Genomic DNA, 23,560 nt, shown 5'->3' with positions numbered 1-23,560 from the left:
ATAAATAAATAAATTAAATGAGAAGGTATGCCTAATATTGAAATTTTTGGGAAGTTAGTGTTACGAAATAAAACCTAGTTCGAAATTTCTATACCCTGTAAAACTACAGAAGTGGGATCAGACCCGAAAGTTCTTTCAGGCTACAATAAAAAGGAATAAAAAAACCGCGTGGGAATTCAAAATTTCCCCTTTCCCGGCAAAGGAATTACAGCATTCAGCAGAGCTTCCATGGAAGAAGACGACGCAAATCCACAGCATACCAAAGGTAAGGACCTTTAGGTTTGCCCTAGCTGCTTGTAAGATTGCATCCAATTGCTTTAATATAGACTTTTATTTCAGAATATTCATCGTTTTTTCCCAGTTCTATTAGTGGATATCATGATTCCGAGAGGTTTCATCTCGTTGAATTGTAGCTAAAGCTGGAGAAACATGCCGATTCTATGAAGCATTCCACTCATTTAGTACACTTTTTACTTCCGGGACTCAGTCATTCACCAGAATCCTAGCCATTTTTTTTCCTTACAATTGTTTGCCTGCCTCCTTCTGCGCCAACTTCTAGAATGCGGATAAAGAGGAATATCAAGGTAGGTTGAGGAGCGATTTAAAAGAGTCTAATTATGATAACGGAATTGAATAGAGCGGAATTGGTACAGAGAATTCATGTAGCCGACCTAATTTATTTGGATTGAGGCGTAGTTAATTTACTTAAAGTTTTCTCCTTAGATATTGATCTCTGCTGAACCTCTCGCTAGTCGCTGTGGTGGATCATCTGAAATCCTTTAGCCAGAAAAAACCCTCTTTTCTTTGCTTCAAAGCCCTAATGCCAGTCAGATATGCCATGATTCTGCTGCCCAACTTTCAATATTAATAATTCCACTACTTAGAGAAACTAATCCACTCAATCACCCCAAAGAACCAGCAGTTTATTATAAAGTGGAAGAAAAGGATTATGTCCCTTGGACAGATTCAACTTTATTAAAAGAGATTTACTCATTTTTCTTAAACATCTTTCTTTCTCTTCATAATATTTGTATTATACTTCCTCTGAATGTAAATGAAGCATTGATGCTTGGCCGTTGAAATTTATTTCACTTGATATTTACCTCTCAAAATCCTTGTGATATGCATCAACCAGAAAGGTTCTCATTTCCCTTTTGTGCTAGGCTATTTTCATTTCCATTACAAAGGTGGTCCACCTTATGTGGATGATGATTTCCCTATTTATAAAAAGACATACTCTCAAACTATTCCAAAAAGAATCGTCAAGGAAAGAACATACATGTACTTGCTCGTTGGATAATCATCATAATGTAGTTATGTAAGTTTATTGAGCAGATGTGCTTCATAATGTAACGTAGATACTAATAGAAGTACCTCTGATAGCCAACTTTCTGATGGGAGAATCATCAAGGTTCCCTTCTTATGTAAGTTTACTGATAGCCAATTATATTTTGCATTCTAAGGTTCCTCTGCTCACACTGTTTAACATAGTTAGTAGTAGAAGTACCTCTGATAGCCAACTTTAGGCTACTGATCTTGCATAGGACATTTTACAAGTACCAAAATTGGAGATGGTACAATATTTATCGGCAAAAACTTTTATATCAGCTATTGTACATAAAGAGCAGTCTCATCCCTGTTTCATTTCCCTTTTCCTTCGTGGTAAGGAGGCTGGATGGGATGTGGCATAGGCCGAAGGATCAGGTTAAAACATTTCACTTAATATGTCAATGTTCTCCCTGAATGCCAATGTTCATGTTGGGTTTAAGTGGAGTGTGAATGGGAAAGAATGGAAAAGAAGAATTGAGAAATGTGGGGAACCAAATAAAGGTAAGTTGAAGAGTCATTTCTCCCTAATTGGTAGAAGAAAGGAAAAGTCTTGTCCTTATATTATGAAAGACTTCCTTTTAACTCATAAAGGGTTAAGTAGAGGTTGCCCATCGTCGTCGCCGCTCGGCTTCGGCTTCGACAAATGATGTGATTGATTGTTATTAAATTTGCGAAATTAACTAAAATAACAAAAAACGAGATTTATTTTAAATTTCGCGGAAATGTTTTGGAAGGACATGTTCCTTCCGAAAAGACACTTTCTTCCCAAAAGGCACCGTGCCTATTCTGAACAGATGAAACTGTTCTGAACATGCATATTCTAACCTATTGTTGGCTATAAATAGAGAAACCTCATCTCAGTTTTAGACATCAAAAAATTTCTTCTCTTTTGCATGTATTTTTTTACAAACAAAGTTGTGGCTTTGTGTGATTACGTTGCTGTTTTTTCTGAGTTTGCTGATATTATCGAAGTTTGAGGTACCACTACTTTTTTAATGTTCTATCCGTTTTATCCTGGGAGGAAATAATCCATAACCTTGGGTACAGTGAGGGGATTAAATTCTTTAAGGATACACAGTGAATTCTGTGAATTCGGATACTGTTTTATTTTTCATATTTAGTGTTTCTAATTTATTAACCTTATTGAACTGCCTCACGTAAAAATGAGAACTGGAGAAGTACATCTAATGTGCTTTTTGTGGATTGAGAATGGGTTGTATTTAGCAAAGCGTCTTTTGAATTCACTCCCATATTCAACAACAAACGAGGAAGATCATATATTAATTTGTGCCTCTGCCTCATTTGTTTTCATATGCTGTTCAGAATATTTCTCTCATTTGCTAAAGTTTTCTAAACAGGAGCTTGTGTACTTCCTAAGCATCCCTGATTTAGAAGAAAGAAGGTGCTTCAGTCTGTCTTAGACTTGTGTATTATTGAGCTCTACATTTGATTTTTTGGGTTGTGTAGCCATCAATAGCACCAGTTTGCTGTCAATATTCTTGCCGGGAACAGGGGAATTACTAGTCACATGCAATCTCTGCCAGACTCTTTATGTTCATTCCTATTGTCTAGATCCTCCTTTGCTTCCATGGACGTGCATTCGATGCAGGAGTCTACCATCCTAGCTGTGATTAGCATGCTTGGAGTACTAATTGATCAGGTAATGTGGTTATTACCTTATTGTCATGTCTTTCATCATGCATCTGCACAATAAATGCACACCCTGGGGCATGTAATATAGGACTTATGGGCATGTTATCAAGTAGTCTTTGCTTCTTTGGTACGAAGCTTGCAACAAGGGTAATAATGGCTACAATAGATGCGTCATATTGTTCCGACATGTTCTCACTTTGTTTGATAGTAATATAAAGCTACGCGGAGGGAAGTAAATTGTTTTTCCTCTCCATTTCGCATCTTTGTTAATTTATCTGTTGTAATCTTCATCCCTAGAAAAATGAAAAACTTATGTCTTAATTTTATGTGTTAATGACCAGAATTTTTTCCCCTCAAAAGGCTCTTTAGTGGTTGAGCACTGATAATGAGGAGCAATTGATGTTACAAACAAAATGGTTTCATAATCGACAAGTTTAAGACTTCATGTTGATAATGATAGCTCTACCAGCTAATTCTTTGAAGACTTTATCCTTTTTAAACTTTTCTTCTTTACTTGGCTAATAATTTGCAGTTAGGTTGCTCTAATGTTTCAATATACTGTTTCTATGGAAATCAATAAAAGCCGTTGGAGAGATCCAAAAATCTGAACTTGCTTGCTGTTGATGACGATTCAATGTGAGACATGAATCTGCATTAACAGTGGAAAATGACATGACTTAGTTCATCTAACCAAATTTCAGAACTACACGGTAAGTTAATATATTATTTGTCTATATTAGGCTGTTAGCTGTTTCACTTTCTATGTTATGGTTTTATTCACTGTATTTTTGTCAACTCCGTTGTGAGTGAATAACAAATCAACTTTCAATCAAAGGAACTGATTAAGACTTCAATATTGGTTTTACCGTTTTCTGACAATGGTAGTACTGTTTGGAATTTGAGTGCACTTCAACTATTTCATCAGGTCTTGCTATTTCACTAATACAAATAAGAAGCAACTCTGTTTGCCAAGGCTTTAAGAGAGGTAAGAAATCACCTTTTTTTTGCTCTGTGTACTGAGATATGAACCTTAATTTTTGATAATTTACCCCCATTTTATTTATTGCTAAATCACCCTTAGGTAAGGTACCTCAAACACTTATCTTTTTATTTTAGCCCGTAAATATAATATTGGTCTGCAGAAGTGATCACTCTTCTCTCTGACTCTTACGTGGATAATGATGCAATTAAGGACCAAAGAGATTTAATTTAGCTTTGTCTAGGACAAGAAAAATAAGGCAGAAAAAGACAAGCAGAATATAACCATTTCTGCACGACAGTAGTAACTAGTAAGCATATGTGGGCGGCCTCCTTGAAGGTGCCTTTTTTAGTCAGACACAATTCTACGAATATGCATTGCATCAAACCAAGCTTGGTATTGAAAATGATCGTTTGTAATGCAGTATATGTCCTATAATAGGTCTCATTTTTCTATTCTTTCTCAAAAGTCGATGACTATTCATAGCTATTACATTGAGTTTAATCAAATATTTTATTTTTGTCTTAATTAATTCTGATTCGGCATTAGAAGTATATTTATTTATTTTCAATCACTGAAACTAGTGCATAATTGATTCCATCCATAAATCTATTTTCAACAAGAATGCTAATTCTTACCATTCATATTGAAGGGTCCCATTGACCTTTCTTTTTAATGCTGAAAAGAGAACTTTAAATCATTTCCAATCACAAATAGTTGGCTAACTTAACTATCTTTCTCCAATTCGATGTATTCATAAGCAGCAAGGATAAATTTCAGCTACATAGTAACTAACTGTTGGCTTATACTCTTTATGATTGAGTAAAAAAAATGGGTGCTGTTCGCTGTTTTGTATTTAGTACTCTTTTACATACGCCTGACGAAATGTCATTATGATTTATGGGGAAAAGAATTACTATGATTTTAATTTTTTAATTTGTGGTGGATTACATCTTGAAAAAAGAAACATATCTCATGCCAAGAGGGGAAAAATAAAAATGTAAAAAACAGATCCAGCAGTGTTCACATCTCCATAGAGACATGTAGTATTTTTTGTTTTGTTTTTCTAACACGTAGTGCTTTGATCTCTCACTTTCTTCATTACCGTACTCTGCTTACTATCTTTTTGCCTAAAGAATTAGCTGTGCTGAGTACCGTCAAAAGTAGGTTCAGAGCCAAACTTGCATGGCTTTAATTTATTTGTATCTTTGTTTTTATTGCTTTTTCTGTGAATGACTCATCATTTGTCTTATTGCTTGCTAATCACATCTCAGTCTATGCAATAGTTCACCAATAAAGACACAGCATAAGACACTAATTATTTTCCTCCCATGTTTTGTTTTCTCTTTTCTTGGTTCATTCGCACTAAACAATATTTAGTTATTCTGTAGTGGATCCTACGTAAGAGTGATAGTTGAGTAGATCTGGTAAGAAGCATGACAATAACCAGAGATTCATATACATTTAGAAATTACAAAGGTTGAGAAGGGTTTTTTTCCGCAAGCACAAAGATTGAGGTGGTTAGTAAAAAGCCTGAATGAGACTTCACCTGGGTTCCGCCTTCTCGTTGTCAAATTTTGCTTCTGATCTCTCTCTGAGTCTCTAGTTCGTTACCTTCTACTACCGATCTTCTCCTTTTTTATTTATTGTATAGAAATGGGGAATTCTACAGATTTAGTAAATATAATGGAACTTAACTATTAAGTATCAACATTCAATCATTCAATTAGTCAATTACTTCTATCTCAAATTAGTTGTTGACTAAATAAATCTTCTAAATCTATTCTCAAGTGACAAGCTTTCTAGTCTAAAAAAATCACCAGCAATCTAATTTCCAACAAATTCAAAGAAAAACACAAATGTTCACTTAACTTCTCAATTCTACCGGAGAATATTCCGGCAAGTGAAAGAAGGTGAAAAAATTAGTGTCTACAAATGCAAGATTTCAGGCTAAACAGGCCAGAAAAAACCAAATAACTAAAACGTGCTCTGCTTTTATATATTGAGAGAGGGAGATGCAATGATGTTAGTTAGCTAATCTGTGAATTGTCACTATCTTCTAAACTAACACAACTTGACATAAAACACCCGTAATCAAAGGTTTCAAGTAATCAAAGATTTCAAGTTCTAGCAGAATGAAGAACTTCTTAGTGCTTTTCCTTTTTATTTCGCATGAAATCATATTAAATCAGTGAGTTTCGAATACTAAATGCCTTAAATGGAAAAGCAAACGGATGTAAACAGAGAATCCGTATTGAGTAACTATCGAATCATGTGCCTCCACAATTACTTCTACTTCTTCGTGTGTGTGCGTTTTGCACTTGAAAGATTTGTGTGTGTGTGTACGAAAATTAGAAGAGAAGAGGATAGAGATTCCACTAAACTTCTGCATATAATTTGATTTTCTTATCAAAGTTGGGACGAAACTTGTCATTCATTACAAGGTTCTAAACATATTACTAGAAAGGATAGCTTCTGGATTTGGGGGAATCAGCAATTTTAAGAGTCTGTTCAATAAGCTTACGAGCCTTCTTGCTCCTAATCTCCACTCTCATGCTTTCACTTTTCTCAATCTTGTCGTATGATTCCTTCATTTTCAGGGACCTCCTCAATTTCGTCTTCAAATTCACCATTAATCTCTCAAACCCCATCATTTCCTTCTCGATTAATTAATAGCACCCTGCAAAACAAATACTGTAACCTATAAGTACCACCAATCCCAGAAAGATTATACACAGGAAGTAAAGACAAGAAAAAACAGAGAGAAACAAAGTATACCAAGAAAGTAGAGCAAAAATCATACAAGGGTGACAAAGGCTAAAAAGGAATTTGAGTGATGTTTGTAAGCACTGAATATAAAACAAGAGGCTGCTTTTATAGTAGTGGTACTACCAAAATAATTGCTGTAATCCTTGTATTTTTTACAGATAAAAAGAAAGTAAGGAGATTTATTTTTTATTTTTTTTTGGGAGGGGGGGGGGAGGGGGGTTGTTAATTTGGTTTTAGGTGACGTTTGGAGGAAAGCAAAGTGAGGGAGATAATGTGAATGAATAACGGTTGGATATCATGCAATGAAGGCATTTTAACAGTTTTTAAAGTGGACCACGCATATTTCAGTTATACATGGAGTAAGAAAAAGACGTTGACTCCCCTTTGATGAATTCCATAACCATTTTTATTTCATCAGAAAAACTTACTCCTGTTACATTTGGGCAGGATTACACTAGGGAAGGGTATATGAGAATTGAATTCACACTTTATAACTAGGTGAAGAAGAAGAATGAAAAAAGAGAGGAGAAAACGGTATAGTTGTTGGAATTTAAACTTACAATTGCAATGTACAGTAAAACTTGTTAGAGCTTGTTTGGATGGACTTTAAGTTGGTTAAACTAACTTATAAGCCTCTTTTTAGCTTTTGGACGTGTTTGCCTAATGTTAACTTTAAGCCATAAAGTTCTTAAAGTCAGTCAAAAATGAAAAGTTAGGATTTCTAACTTTTTTTTGCTTAAAGCTATTTTATTTGATCATGAAAATTACTTTTATATCCCTTATATTTTAACTAAATTCCCAAACTATCCTTTTTATTCTTTTAACCCTAAAACAAGCACTTATTTTCAACATAAGCACTTTTATTCAAACACTCAACTGCTTATTTATAAAAATAACTTTCAGCACTTCAAAGTTCTAAAAACACTTCATACATAAAAGTTATTTTTTTTTAAATCCATCCAAACGGGCTCTTAGATAGTTTGTAAGTAATATATTGAGGTCTTAAATGAACGGACACAACTGTTCACTAAAGAATACGACAATTCCAAAGCCATTTCTTAAATTTTCTAAATAAAAAGATTTTTTTGGATTTTGGTTTGTTTGACTCTATTCCTTTTTATTTTTTATAATTTTCTTTTTGAAAGTCTAACGATATGAATTTTGACTAACATTTTAAAATATTTTTTAATCATATTGATATGAAGAAAATTGTAATTTACAGTACTTTTTGGATAATTTTTGAATAATTTAATTTTTAATTTAAAAAATCAAATTAATTAATTTAATTTAGCTAAAAATTAATTAAATTAACTCTTAAAAAAAGGAACCTTACAATTAAAAAGAAACGAAAAGAATTTATCATGATAAATAAAAAAGCAAATGACAAATATTTTTTGAGTCAACGAGTTGAATTATTAATTAGTCATTATTTCGTCAAAATTGACTCATGCATTTATCCAAATAAACACAGGAGAGGTTATACCCCAACTTAATTTATTCTAATTTAATGTATATAATCCAATCTATCCATTTAATACCCTCACGGAGGATAAAAACTATATCCCTGTCGAATATTTACCTCGAATTAATATAACTTACCAAACCTTACATGGGGCTTAGAACTTGGGCATGGTTTACGATTGCCTATACAGTTTCTTTTGAAGTTTCTTTATCTTCTTTTTTTCTTTCTTTTTTGCTGGAAAAGTATTACAGTCTTGACGTTCAATGATATTGTAGAGTAACCGTTTGTTATTTTGTGTATAAAATATGACAACTTCTAGAAATACTACGCACATAATGTTGTTTCCTGAAATATTCTACTGCTATACGTCAGCCTATCACAATCACCTAAAGGCGGATACAGATTGATATTGGTTTCATTTGAATACAATATTTTTGACACGGTATAAATTTATGTAAAAATTCACTAAAATTATAACAAATAGTATATATGTACTTATAATCATAAAGATATATAATAATTCAATGCTAAAATCTTAAATGTTAAACTGGTAAAATATAAATCCTGATTTCGCTTAAGTGGCCTAATCACACTTTTTTTTCTTCTTTTATATTCAGATTTTTTGAGTCTTTACCCTCGTCATTCTTAAATATTTGGTTTCATGTGGTTATAAAAATTGTGTTCTTATTTTGATAGCGAGAGTTGATTAATTTCTCAAAAAAAGGTGTTGTTTTAATATTAGAATATGACACTAGAATTCATGACAAGTACAGATGAGATTCCATATGACATGAAGATAAATACAAATAGGAGAAGAAAAAAAAATGATAAACAAAAGAAGGTGAAGGTACTTATCATTGATGGAGGAGGCAAACAACTTCCTCACCATAACTTTGTGTATATGTGGTGTCCTCTTTTCGATAATTGATTGATTGAGCAGCCTAATTAATACAGAGACATATATTCTGCATTTCTGCTCTGCAAGAAAAGTGGATCAGACTAGGCCACAACCCACTTCAATAAAACAAACTCATATAACATATAGATTCACAAATTTAATAATTCTTACTGAGATTCTATACATGTATTAAATTTTTTTACTGTGGGCTTGTTAGTTATTATTATAAATTAACTTGGGATATTCGTAGAATTCATAAATTTTAAATTTTAGATTGGCCTTGCCGTTCATTTCTTTTCATGATTATTCCTTCAGTTATTCACTTATTATTTAAAGAGCTGTCATGGGATGGAGAGAGTTCAGTATTGTCTCGGCTATGATACACTATTGCTTATGGAGCTATGGAATTGATTGTTTAGACGCAAATGATAGAAAAAGGTACAAATATTAGTTATATATACTGCAATTTTAATACGTAATTTGTATATTATTCTGTAGTTTTAATTGATCGAAACACGTTACTTATTTGACTTCTTTGCTTGGTAATCAACAACTTGTAGACAGTAGTTATCTTTGATAACCAAATTAATAGGACTAAAAAATGACACTGTAAAAAACTTTTACTCGATCAGTATGTTTCAAAACAGGTTATATTTAGTTTAATCAATTTATGCTAATCATATGAAATTCCTTAATTGTAAACTGAGAATAGGGCGAAGGAAGTCTTGATCCTTCATATATTCTTTCTTGATCTTAGAGGGCCAACCTCATAATTTAAGGGAAAAACTATCTAATTACACAAATATTTCTACCATAAATATTAATTTACTCTATAGTTTAAAATAATTATATATTATTGTCGAAATAATTAATAATTTCGTACTAGATTTTAAGTTAGATATACCACTCCTTCAGATATCAAGTTAGATGCATGTTCAAAGTTACTAAATAAATGTATCTTTGATACTAAATACATTCAAAAATACAGATACATACTGAGAGAAGCGAGCAAGAGAGGGAGAGAGGCGAGCTAGAGAGGAGAGTAATGTACTCCAGATACATGCAAATCATGCTTGGATACAGTGTATCTTGATCAAATTACACCTAATTTGACCTGCATGTATTCGAAATATATGTATTTGAATGCGTTTGATACATGTATAACTGGCGAAGTAAATGTGATACGAAATATAATTTCAAAAACTAAAGTGAAAGCACATAATTAGGCACTAAATTGATGGAATTTGTTTGTTCTAATTTAAGGGTACTGTTTACTGTTTAGGATCCTCGGAAGATTCATTTTACAATTGATGGTCTCCTAACAGTAGGTCCAATTCATTCATTCATTCTGAATGTTTCGAGTACGGCCCAATGTTTTCCTCGTATGTTGCTGACCCATCTAATAAAAGTTTACAAAGTTGTATTCATCTATCCCAAAATGCTTCTCTAACTCTTTTTTTTTTTAGATTGTCTGAAAATGTTAAGCAAAGTTCTGTATAAATTGCTTGCAATGAAAAGTTTTACAAGAACCAGTTTTCCTCTTGTATAGCAATTCTGTCCACTAGTTTTCTTTTTTGAAACACAGAAACAGAAACCTTAATTTTTTTCTTACTAATAAACATGAGTAATGCTCATATTCTCAAGTCTTCTCTTATAAAACATGCCAAATTAAAAGCACAAAATAAGTTGGTCAATATAATTATTAGGAATACAAATTACTTGCATATATACCCATATTTCCTTTTTCTTGCCTTCATTCTTTTCTTTCGAATCTGAAATTTATATGTACCTGAGAGATAAGTATTTCACAAACTATGAGACACAAAAGAAAAGCTAGGTATAATAATTTCTCTTTAATTATCTATGCTTTGATAAGCATCGTTATTCATGCCTATACTGATGGGAGATACCTAATAGAATCTAAGGCATATGGAATTAAGCTAGTACAGACACAACGGATATAAAAAAAGAAAAAGAAAAATAAGTATCCCATAAAAAATGTGTACTAGATTCAATGCTATATATCATAATATCAACACTAATTTTTTGTTGGTAAAGAGATGATCATCACTTTGTTAATGAATTTAGCGCAACATGCGTATATTCCATAAGCTCTCTTTCTTTAATACCTTCTTTAATCATTACCTCTCTTTTTTTTCTTTTTTTTCCTTCATCCCTTTTACTTTATAATTTTCTCCTCATAATTTTTTTTTTTGCTTAATGTCCATACAAAGCTTTCTCCATGAAGTTCCAATCCTCTGAATTTCCAATAGGGAAACCTCAAACACGAAGAAAGACCGCACCAAAACTTGCTCCTCTTATTGTCATTACCATCCTATTCACAATTATTCCTATTTACTATCCTTCTATACGTTATTCTTCTCAAAAGAAAATTTCAGAAGTTATTTCTTCTAATTCAGAAGATACAATTCAGGTTGTTGATCATTTGGATAATGATTTGCAAGTTAACCATCCATGTCCCGTGGAGGACGTGCCCACGCAACCTTGTAATGTGCCCATAAAGGAAGAACAAAAACAAGAACATGAACAAGAACAAGAACAAGAAAAACACGAGAAATTACCTGAAAAAGATGAGAAAAGTACGAAATTTGTGACCAAAAGTGATTTAATCGATAAAAAAGTACTACCTAAACCTAGAAAAAAACTCGAGAGACATAATCAACATGCTAGAAAAAAATCCGGACATCATCAACGTAACTTCACGGTCCCTAAAGTCGTGCCAGAAAAAATAGACCAAAAGAAACCACTTAGCAATGACGATGTTAGAAGTTTGTCGTCTGAAGTATCACATAGTGAATCTTGCGACTTATTTTCGGGGGAATGGGTGAAAAATCCCGAAGGGCCTTATTATACAAATGATACATGTTATGCTATTCAGCAACATCAAAATTGCTTAAAGTTTGAAAGGCCTGATACTGACTTCTTGAAGTGGAGATGGAAACCTGATGATTGTGAGTTGCCAATATTTGACCCCATTCAATTCTTGGAATTTGTTAGAGGCAAGTCTCTTGCATTTGTTGGTGATTCTGTTGCTAGAAATCATATGCAGTCATTGATATGTCTCTTGTCCAGGGTAAGTTCTCATCACGTAACGTTCGTTTTCGCTAAATAACCCTTAATTCTAACTCATTCATTTTGTCTGTTTGAATTTCTGTTGACCTTCAACACAAGTACCCTTACGAAGTAGTGATGAACTTCACGCGCTCTAACACCTCTAAGCTCAGCCCACACACAGTTAGGAAGATTAATAGCAATCTGAGTCATACCACCCACCCTACCTTATTCATATAGACGACCCTCCTATAACCTCCCAGACAGGAACTGCAATAATCTTGAATAAGAATTCCATGATAAATAAATAGAATCCTCATAAAAACACTGCCAAAATTTAAGATTTGATCTTTGGGGGTTGGGGATGGGAAAATAGAGAGGGAAATTCTCACCAACAAGGTGAAAGTTCAGGTACCCAACCAACTGAGTTTTAAGATTACCATAATTTCTGTGTAAACTAAGAGAAAATATTCTTTTATTAATCAATGAAGCAGACGTTGGTTCATATGTTGAAACTTCTATATTTTCAAATGATTTTCTTTCAGGTTGTATATCCGGAGGATGTTTCAGAAACACAAGACGAAAACAGACGTTGGATATACAAAGACTACGACTTCAACATTTCCATGTTTTGGGCACCCTATTTAGTAAAAACTGAAAAAACCGACCCGAATGATGTCACACAACCCTTCAATTTGTATCTTGACGAATTCGATGAATTCTGGACGAACCAAATCCAAGGTTTCGATTATGTGATTATTTCAGCTGGCCATTGGTTTTTCCGTCCAACAATGTTTTACTTAAATCGTCGCCTCGTAGGTTGCCTCTACTGTCCGCAATCCAACGTTAGCCATGTAACATCGTATTTCAGTTACCGACGGGCTTTCCGTACGGCAATTCGGGCCATTAATAGCCTCGAAAACTATAAAGGTGTAACGTTTTTGAGAACCTTTGCGCCGTCGCATTTTGAGAACGGGCCTTGGGATAAAGGAGGAGATTGTGCAAGGACTAGACCGTTTAAGAGGAATGAAAAGGTACTTGAAGGTTATAATTTGGAGTTTTATAAGATTCAATTGGATGAACTAAAGATTGCACAAAGAGCAGGAAGAAGAACAGGGTTGAGATTTAGGTTGTTTGATGCAACACAACCTATGTTGTTGAGACCAGATGGTCATCCTAGTAAATATGGTCGATGGGCTAATTCAAATGTTACGGTGCCTAATGATTGTGTTCATTGGTGTTTGCCTGGACCAATTGATGCTTGGAATGATTTCTTATTAGAATTGTTGAAAAGAGAAGTGGGAAATTAATCATTTGTGTGAAAAAAAAAATCTCATCTCTTAGGATTTTCTGAAAAAAAGAGTTCATTTTTTCTTGTGATATGTTACTTATTAGTGTATTCTTGTTTCTTGTTTCTTCTTCTTTTTGGTTAGAAGGGGGAAATTGCTCCACAAAATTAGGAAAAGATAAAGAAAGTACATTTGCAAATGCCACTTTTGTAAATTTTATTTTTTGGAATTATTCCATTTTACTCGAGCAATATATCTATAATAGTACGACTTATAATAGTTTATATATTTTTAATATATCTATAAGAGTTTTAGTGTATTAGTTTTTCCATACTATAATAAAATGTATTAGATGAAGTCTTATCTCGTTATACGGTATTCCTCTCATTTGGAAATTAGTACTTAGTCCGTTTCAATTTGTTGATTTCATTTAAAAAGAATGTTTTTTTAATAGTTTTTTAATATCATAAGATTAAAGAATATTTTAATATATTTATATTTTTAGTTTAATATCACAAAATTCAAAAAAAATTTACCTATTTTTTAAAATTTTATATTAAATTAAAATAAGATAAATAAATTAAAATGAAGAAAGTATTTGTTATTCATTAAGTAATTTTGTTCCTGAAAATTTTACATATTACTTAATCAATCCATAAATAAAAAATTGAAAACGTGTCCTTAGTTACCTCTCTATACTGGAGACAACTAATGATCCATCAGTCCACCACACGTTATGCCAAATAAATAAATTTAGAACACTAGTGATTGATACATATGAGCCACCTAACCAACCGACACTAGTACCAACACCATTGCACATTGTACCACCAATCTTTTTTTCCTCTTAAGTTTCACATAACCGCAAGAAGCTTCGGGACATAGCTAAAAAGTCATTTTTAAAAACCAAATAAGTGTTTAGTTTAGGGACTGAGTATCGGTTTTGTACGATTCAATTTTAAAATTTATCGATTTGACTTATTGATTATCGGTTTATAGACATGTTAAAGTGTTATAAAATTATTAAGATATTGACTTATTGGTTATCGGTTTAATCATTAAAATTTGATTTAGAAACCCATTAAAAATCACTTAGAAATAAGGTGACAAACCAAATGAACAATACACATGAATTGATAAATTGCGTCTTGCTCAAACGCAAATGTAAAACATTGTATAATAATCAAAAGTTTGAGACGGCAAGAAATAAAAGTATGAAAACTAAATTCTAAATGAAAAACTATATATAGCGAACAGTAATAAATATAAATTATTAAGTGACTATCGTGTTATCGATTAACCAATTAAGAAAAAACCTTAAACCATTAAAAATTGACAACCCGATAATAAAATAAATTAAAATCATTATCGAAATCGTTAAGCCTATAACCCATTACAGACAGTGACGGAGCCAAAATTTTAATTAAGGGGTGTCAAAATATAAAGTAAAAAAATATATGTTGTTATCAGGGATAGAACATATATTCTCGAGCAATTTTTGCAGCTTCTTAACCACTAAACTAAAATTTCAACTTGTGTTAAGAGATGTTAACACTTGTATATATATCCATTAAATTAAATTTTAGTCATGTATACAATGTAATTTTTCTGACGAGACACCTGGATGGCTCCGCCCCTGATTACGGTTAAACCTTTGCATTAGTATAGTTGGATATATGACTAATAAAAAAAAACATTCTTTTTCACACAACTAATCAGAGTATGTACCCAAACTGTGCAAATTGCTCTACTAAAGTTCCATAACATGATTCACTATTTACAAATACTAATAATTACATAACGAGTGAATATTTACTCAAATTATTACCAATTATTTTCTCAAGTCTGCTTCTTATTGCTTAACGAATTATTAACCACCTTTCAGGTAGAAGTAAAAGTCTACATGTACGTGTGTATGCTATAATTAGATTGTTCTTACTGGTTTTAAATCATGGATCTGTAGTGATTAGGATCCAAATTATACCTCCTAATTGAAGAGGAATTAGTACTTTTAGTACCAAGAAAAAAACTAAAGCTAAAAATATGTGATTAGCACGTTCATAGAGTCAACATACGTGCAAACTGGCCCCCTTTTCCTTACATCCACTATGTATTTTTAACAGCTTAGCTCTACTTTCTTTTTACTCTTTTCTCCCATCTCTACTTTCCTTTACAACTCTCCATTGAAGAAATTCCCAAAGAAAAATGGAGCTTCCCTTTGGGAAATACTCCACTTCACCGCAAAGAACCCCAAGAATATTCTTACTTTTAGTTTTAGCAGTTGTCGTTTTGGGTATTATCCCTCTTTATCACCCATTTAATTGGTACCCAGCAGATATAGCAACCCAACATCCCTCTGAAATTTCACCCAATTACCATGCTGCTGAGGAGCAAAAGATAAAGATTAAAGAGCCGGAGACCTGCGATATCTTCACCGGCGAATGGGTCTGGAATCCGGATGCTCCATATTACACGAATACGACCTGTTATGCGATCCATGAACACCAAAATTGTATGAAGTATGGAAGACCCGATATGGATTATTTGAAGTGGAGATGGAAGCCTAATGGGTGTGAACTACCCATTTTTAACCCGTTTCAGTTTCTGGATTTGGTTAGGAACAAATCGTTGGCACTTGTCGGTGATTCAGTTGGAAGAAATCAAATGCAGTCGTTGATATGCCTATTGGCTCGGGTACCATTTTCTTCTCTGCAATTACTGTTAATTTTACTTCAATTTGAACAGAGTACTTGCTGATCTATGGCTAATTACTGTTTCTACAATATTATGCTATAGCTTATCTTAGTTTCGTTAAACTCTAGCTTGGATTAGCTGCATAAATTAGGATTAATTGAAGATTTGGTCTACCTAAGGCTAGAACTTTTCAAGATTTAGTTGAAATTTCATGGAAGACGCCATTAATAGGTCAACGCGTAATGTTTTCCGGCATGAAGCTGTGAAAGCTAGTGCAATGTGGAGGAATAATGGGAAAGGTTTGATCCTGAACAGTAAAATGAAGGACTTGAAAGGTAAAGTTTTTAGCTGAGAAGGGACCTGGATGGTCGTGGAATAATCTTAACCTGAAATGCGATAGGGCATGGTACGACGACGTTTAATCTCATCTAACTGTTCAAAGTATTACATGCAAGTCTAATCATAAACTATTATCAAATTAAAATATATTAACTACAAATTTTTGAAACCAATAAGCTTAATTTTCTCTTCCCTTCCTTTTGTTTTGGGGTAAAAATGAAACTTATAATAGTAACATATTCATTCTCATTTTGGATGTCCAACAAAGTTATTTCTCATTTCAATTTGTTTGTCCGTTTGACTTGATAAAGAGTTAAAAGAAAGATTTTTGAATCTTGTAATCTAAAAATTAAAGATATGTGAAATGTATTAAAATGACCTTTTAATCTTGTGATCTTAAACATGTCAATGTGAAAAGTTGAAACTTGAAATTAAAGAGTTGCCAAAAAGAAAAAGAAACATTCTTTTTTAAACGTATTGAAAAGGAAAAAAATAAATTGAAACTAAGGGAGTATTAAGCATCTCTCAAAAGATTAAATAGTACAAGAAAAGATAAGCAGAGACTTACGACAATAGGGGAACATTGGAGGCCAGCGTGAAAATTGTCATATTGCATTTTAATCTTCAGAAAGTCTCCTTTGTTCCCAATATTATAATATGACTATATAGCTAGATCCAAAGAGATTTTCCTGTTCAAATATAGCTTAGAATAATGCATCATTGTATTGTGCCAAATTATTAGAGAACCCAAGCCTGGTAACGCGGGTTCGTAATTTGTAAAAAGTTAATGGTGTCCTTCTGGAGATTTATTTGACTAAATCATTAACAAACATGACCAATGGTTATTATGTTAGTCAATTAATACAACATTTTATATTAAGCCCGAGAATCACTTAGGGGAATAACCCGGATTCTTGCTAAACACTGCATGTACCTGAATTAGTGTTATACTAATCTAAAACAAATTGAAGTGACAATCAAAGAAGAGTAATACAATTTTTTGATCTTCTTTTCTGTTTTTCTTCAGGTGGAATATCCTGTTGATATATCTGATAATCCAGATGAAGCTTTCAAAAAGTACAAATACACAACTTACAACTTTACATTAGCAACATACTGGTCGCCATTTTTGGTGTCAACGAAAGAAGCAGATGCAGATGGTCCAAGCCATACTGGAGTCTACAACCTTCACCTTGACGAAGCAGATGAGAAATGGACCGCCGAAATTGAAGGATACGACTATGTCATCTTAAATGCCGGCCACTGGTTTGCCCGGATCAGTGTCTACTTTGAGAACAGCCAACGAGTTGGCTGTAGGTACTGCGGAATACCAAATGTTTCCGAACTCCCACTTACCTATGCCTACCAAAGGGCATTCAGAACTGCTCTTAAAGCGATCAACAACTTAGAAAATTTTAAGGGGGTGGCGATTCTTCGCACTTTTGCACCTTCTCATTTTGAAGGTGGGGAATGGAATAAGGGAGGTGATTGTGCAAGAACAAGGCCGTATAGAAGTAACGAGACCGCGTTGGAGGGTCAAAGCTTAGAGCAATACAGGATCCAACTTGAAGAGTTCAAGGTTGCGGAGAAAGAAGGGAAGATGAAGGGGAAGAAATTCAGAATGATGGACACAACACAAGCCATGTTGTTGAGACCAGATGGTCACCCAAGTAAATATGGGCATTGGCCAAATGCCAATGTGGTATTGTATAATGACTGTGTTCATTGGTGCTTGCCGGGTCCTATTGATTCTTGGGCTGATATCTTGTTTCATATGTTCAAGATGGAGGGCACCATTTCCCTAGAGGAAAAGCTTCAATGAGAGCCAAATCATACAATGTACTCTGATTTTTTAGTTGCTTCATTTATTTTTAGAATGATTGTGAATTACAGAGGAACTCTGTTACCTGGATCATTATGGTTGGGGCACCGTTAGAAAAGTTGGGGCAAAAAAAGCCTTGTTGAATTTTTATAGAACAGATGTTATTTCTCAATTCTCCCCATACACCAAAGGGAACATATGGTTCAAGTTTACCAAAGCCAGCCCATTACTTGCAGGAATGGAATATTTCTGTTAAGAGAGGACTCATATTGACGGCACTACAAGATATGGTTAAATTATGTTACTGACTTGAGTTGTTTTTTCTATGGTGGAAGAAGGGTGTTTGCATGGTACGTATGGTATTGAAAACTTCAATTTCATAATTAGTTTTTGTTTTTGAAAATTGCTATATTATTATCACTCCAAACTTTTTTTTTCTATAAAAGATTCATAGGCTTGCGCCCCAAGACTTGGGGCTTACGGGACCCTGTCCCGTGCTACCGATCAAAACTGAACATGACATAAATTAGAAAAGGAGTCATTGTAGAAATTGCAATCAAACTAAGCAGCCGAAATTCCTATAGCTTAGCTTTTCTGTTTTAGTGAGGTAAGTAGAAGTAAGGAAAGGGTTTAAAAAAAAAAGAAGAGAAAAGGTTGGAATGGTAAGGTGAAGACAACTAATCTGCCACCACACGTTATGCCTAATAAATTTTCCAAAAACCTAGCGTGGTATAAATGAGCCACCCAACCCAGTGACAAGTTTCATACCCTGTCAATGTTGTAGTACCACCACCATTGCATATTGTACCACCACTTTTTCTCCTTCGACCCATTCGCTGCCTAGATATCACAAATCCGCACAAGCTTCGTGACACAGAGATCAAAGTCATTTATAACAAATGAATATTTTGGATTAAATAAGTTCAGTTATTTTAAGGAGGGTCGAAATGACCAATCTTGTAAAGGGAGAATAGTAAGTAGTACCAAGAAAAATTAGTATTATCATTAGTCCAGTGAATTTTGAACCTCTTAACATCCACTGAGTCAAAATATATAAACTTTAAAAAGGCACCTTATATATACCGTTCAATCCCCCCCCCCCCTCCCCTCCCCCCTCTAAATCCGCCACTGATTATCACAAGTCTCAACATACACGTACAAAGTGGCACCTCTTAATTACATGCACTATGTATCTTTAACAACTTATTTTTCTCCGTAATTTCTCCCATCTCTACTTTCCTTTTCAACCTTCCATTGAAGAAAATTAACTATCAGAAATGGAGCTTTTCTTTGGGAAATACTCCACTTCCGCTCAAAGAACCCCAAGTATATTTATACTTTTAGTTTTAGCAGTTGTGGTTCTGGGTCTTATCCCTCTTTATCACCCATTTTATTGGTACCCAGGAGGTTTAATAATCCGAAATCCATCTGAAATTTCACCCAAAAATCATGCTAATGAGAAGCAGAAGATAGAGATTAAAGAAGCAGAGACGTGTGATATTTTCAGTGGAAAATGGATTTGGAATCCGGATGCTCCATACTATACGAATTCGACCTGTACTGAAATCCATGACCACCAAAACTGTATGAAGCATGGAAGACCCGATAGTGATTACTTAAAGTGGAGGTGGAAGCCTAATGGGTGTGAGCTCCCCATTTTCAACCCGTTTCAATTTCTGGATTTGGTCAGAAACAAGTCATTGGCAGTTGTCGGTGATTCTGTTGGAAGAAACCAAATGCAGTCTCTGATATGTCTCTTGTCCCGGGTACCTTTCTCTTCTCTACTATTGATCTAGGGTGAATTACTCGCCTCCCTCACATATTACTTGTCCATCTTCCTAACATTATTTGTTGTTGATTTACAAAATTAAGATAATTTTTTTTTAAAGTATAAATATTGTAAATTTTCAAAAAAGTTTATCTGTTCATCTTTTTGAAACAACCTCGAAATCGAAATGATAAACTCTGCATATATTTTATCCTTATCGTACCTCACTCACTTGTAGGATTTCAGCATTAAAGAATATTTATAGGGTTATGAATTATAAAACTGAAATGAAGTTATATTATCTTTAAATAAGAAGTGTAAGATTCTTCTTACGATAATTTTTTTACAAAAATATTAAAGGTTAATTTACCTTTCAAGAAATGCAATGTAGATAATTTATCAAAACACTTACACCAATGATTCCTTTCACACGACTTGAAATGATAATTTATAAATTGAGGCAAAAGAAATATCGGATTGAATGGAAAATATGGCCATTAACAGTAAAATGACAGAATGATTTTTCGATGGGAAGGGAGCATTGGGGCCTTTGGAGGAATCAAAGTCTAGTCATAAAACACTATCAAATTAAAATAGGCAGCCCATTAAAATATATTAAGCATTTAACTACAAATTATTGAAAATAATTACAAGCTTTTGGATTTTTCTTCCCTTCTTATTTCTCGGCGAAACTTTTAATTATATAGTCATTGTCATGCTGGAAATGGTGCCCTCTTGGTCCAGAAACGTATTTTCTCATTTCATTAGTACTATTATTCATCCCTAAAAAAAATTAAAATAAACAAAAGTACTTCTACAAGAAAAGAACAACAGAGACATACGACAATAGGAGGAACATTGGGGGCCAGCGTCAAATTTGTCATATTGCTTTTTAATTCTCAGAAAATCTCTTCGGGTCCCCAATATTATAAAGAGCTTTTCTCCTTTAAATATATATATCTTTAAAAGAATCTATCGTGAAAAATTGCTAATGGTGTCACAATTTGCTTCTTAGATCAATAATGGTCGTGGTAGAGTAATAAGTATTTTCTTCTTAATTAGAGGTCTCAGATTTGAGTCGTCTTTATTAGAAAGTGTTTTACTCTTATGTGGAATTTTTTGATACGAATATAATTTTAATCGGGTTCCAATATAAATATCAAACATCGGTGGTGAAAAAAAAATTGCTTCTTAGAAATGCCAAGACGGAAAAAAACCATAATTGGGCCCTTCTAGAGATTTGTTTGACTAAATCATTAATTAATAACCATGAGAATGGTCCTTAATCCTTATATTAAGCAATTATTTCAGGGAATTGCTTGGGACAAGCCGACGCTTTGCTAAACACTTTGGGTAGTAATCACGGACTAATACCTCTAACCAAATCAAATTCAGTATAAAATAATCTTATTTATTTCGAAGTTATTATCATTTATCCCTCCTACCAAACAAATCTAATTTCTAAACAAAAATCAAAGAAGTAAATAAAAAAAATTGATCTTCTTTTTTTGTGTTTTTAGGTTGAATATCCTGTTGATATTTCTGACAATCCAGATCAATCTTTCAAAAAGTACAAATACACAACGTATAACTTCACCCTATCAATGTATTGGTCGCCATTTTTGGTTTCAACGAAAGAAGCTGATGCAGATGGTCCATGCCATACTGGACTCTACAACCTTTACCTAGATGAAGCAGATGAGAAATGGACCACCAAAATTGAGGGATATGACTACATCATCTTAAACGCCGGCCATTGGTTTGCCCGGTGCAGCGTCTACTACGCAAACAACCAACGAGTCGGGTGCAGGTACTGTGGATTGCCAAATGTTACTGAACTCCCATCAACCTATGCCTACCAAAGGGCATTCAGAACTACTCTTAAAGCCATCAACAACTTAGAAAATTTTAAGGGTGTGGCGATTCTTAGGACTTTTGCACCTTCTCATTATGAAGGCGGGAACTGGAATGAGGGAGGTGATTGTGTTAGGACAAGGCCATATGGAGGTAATGAGACCGCGTTGGAGGATCAAAGCATGGAGCAATATAGGATCCAAGTTGAAGAGTTTAAGGTCGCGGAGAAAGAAGGGAAGATGAAGGGGAGGAGATTCAGATTGATGGATACAACGCGAGCCATGTTGTTGAGACCAGATGGTCACCCAAGTAAATATGGGCATTGGCCAAATGAAAATGTGGCAAATGACTGTGTTCATTGGTGCTTGCCTGGTCCTATTGATTCTTGGTCTGATTTCTTGTTTCATATGATCAAGATGGAGGGCATCAGATCCCTTGAGGAAAAGCTTCAATGATAGACCAAAATTAAACAATGTATTCTGATCTTTGATTTGCTTCATTTTATTTTTAGGACTCATGATGTTGTCTTCTAAAGAGAAACTCTGTTCTTGGATAGTTATGTTGCCGTGAATATGTAACCATAGCTCTGTTAAAAAAAGGTTGGAAAAAGATGTCCCTTCTTAAATTTTATAGGACTGCTGATATTTTACCAAAGCCATATATAAGCACATTAGCTTATAGGAAAAGAATTACTGAAAAGAGTGGTTACAAGGGTTGACATTTGACGGCAGTATAATATACAACAACATACCCAGTACTGTACTCACACTTGTAGCGTCTGGGGATGGTAGAATGTATTATAGACCTTATCCCTATCTTGTCGGGTAAAAAGATTGTTTTTGAGAGACCCTTTGTTCAAGAGAAAGCAAATGAAAGCATTTAAGAGGATATGAATAAATTTTGTAATCGGTTTAGGCTGCTTTTGGTATGTTTTTTCTTGATGAAATCAAAGTTCCAATGTTTGGTTCACCTCAACTGTGGAAAATGTTGTTTTCCCACCAAATAAGAAAGATGACTTTCATAAGTTAAAAGCGGAAGTTTCATTACAAACATTTCAAGTAATCTTATTCCATAATACTTGTTTCAATCAACACAAACATTACTGCCAACTTTTGAATGTAAAAGATTTCAAGAAAACATGCATTATACTCATACACGATGTCACTATTTGTTATGAGAGAACGACCAATGAAAGCAATAATAACAAAAAGAAATAACACACAATTTGACGCGGGAAATCCTCGTGGGGAAGAAAACCCACCATCAATCACCAACTCGTATTATTTCTCAACAAAAGATGAAACAAATACACCAATAAAACTATGTTTATATAGGTTATGAAAAATCTTAATCCAAGAATATTTAAACTGTGTTTCAAGCTACTTCCCAAATAGTATTCGGACTAATTTAGAAAATTTCGCGCAACACTAATTGGCGATATTCGCCAGCCTGCAGTCCCCCTTGTTTCGTCCATTGCAGGGGCAGCCAGGTACTCAAACATAACACTACTCACCAATCATCACACGTTTGTTATTCCTTTGGGGCATACTTTAATACTCAAAACACTATACATTTATACTCATACCCGATGTCACTAATCATGACATGATTGCTATTCCTTTGCCCTACTTT

General features: G+C 33.7%; 3 protein-coding genes and 1 long non-coding RNA gene across 7 annotated transcripts; 3 read left to right on the top strand and 1 right to left on the bottom strand.

Moving 5' to 3' along the window:
• Positions 1-111: 111 nt before the first annotated feature.
• Positions 112-13,650, top strand: LOC129874990 (protein trichome birefringence-like 19). Of its 4 annotated transcripts, XR_008763039.1 has the most exons (6): positions 112-265; positions 2,688-2,989; positions 3,515-3,692; positions 3,908-3,967; positions 9,406-9,528; positions 12,708-12,789. XR_008763039.1 is itself a non-coding variant. In XM_055950406.1 (2 exons), exons 1-2 carry the CDS (start codon positions 11,333-11,335, stop codon positions 13,470-13,472), a joined length of 1,617 nt encoding a protein of 538 aa, XP_055806381.1. In that variant the 5' UTR covers positions 11,301-11,332; the 3' UTR covers positions 13,473-13,650. The 4 variants fall into 4 exon arrangements, 1 of the variants encoding a protein (XP_055806381.1); XR_008763038.1 differs by having other exon boundaries at positions 3,515-3,967; XR_008763040.1 differs by lacking the exons at positions 9,406-9,528; positions 12,708-12,789 and having other exon boundaries at positions 2,797-2,989; positions 3,515-4,360.
• On the bottom strand, positions 6,335-7,216 carry LOC129874991 (uncharacterized). The gene is made up of 2 exons (XR_008763041.1): positions 6,740-7,216; positions 6,335-6,641 (listed from the first exon to the last, which is right to left on the bottom strand). It is a non-coding gene; the product is annotated as an uncharacterized LOC129874991 (long non-coding RNA).
• A 1,907-nt stretch (positions 13,651-15,557) lies between the features above and the next one.
• Positions 15,558-18,709, top strand: LOC129872388 (protein trichome birefringence-like 19). Its single transcript, XM_055947379.1, has 2 exons — positions 15,558-16,145; positions 17,512-18,709. Exons 1-2 carry the CDS (start codon positions 15,657-15,659, stop codon positions 18,304-18,306), a joined length of 1,284 nt encoding a protein of 427 aa, XP_055803354.1. The 5' UTR covers positions 15,558-15,656; the 3' UTR covers positions 18,307-18,709.
• A 707-nt stretch (positions 18,710-19,416) lies between these two features.
• On the top strand, positions 19,417-22,553 carry LOC129872389 (protein trichome birefringence-like 19). The gene is made up of 2 exons (XM_055947380.1): positions 19,417-20,072; positions 21,595-22,553. Exons 1-2 carry the CDS (start codon positions 19,584-19,586, stop codon positions 22,381-22,383), a joined length of 1,278 nt encoding a protein of 425 aa, XP_055803355.1. The 5' UTR covers positions 19,417-19,583; the 3' UTR covers positions 22,384-22,553.
• Positions 22,554-23,560: the final 1,007 nt, after the last annotated feature.

This window comes from Solanum dulcamara, chromosome 11 (assembly GCF_947179165.1).
Source record: "Solanum dulcamara chromosome 11, daSolDulc1.2, whole genome shotgun sequence".
Classification (NCBI taxonomy): Eukaryota; Viridiplantae; Streptophyta; class Magnoliopsida; order Solanales; family Solanaceae; genus Solanum; species Solanum dulcamara.
Note: the sequence above shows the minus strand (reverse complement) of the source record. Positions and strands in the feature narration are given on the sequence as shown.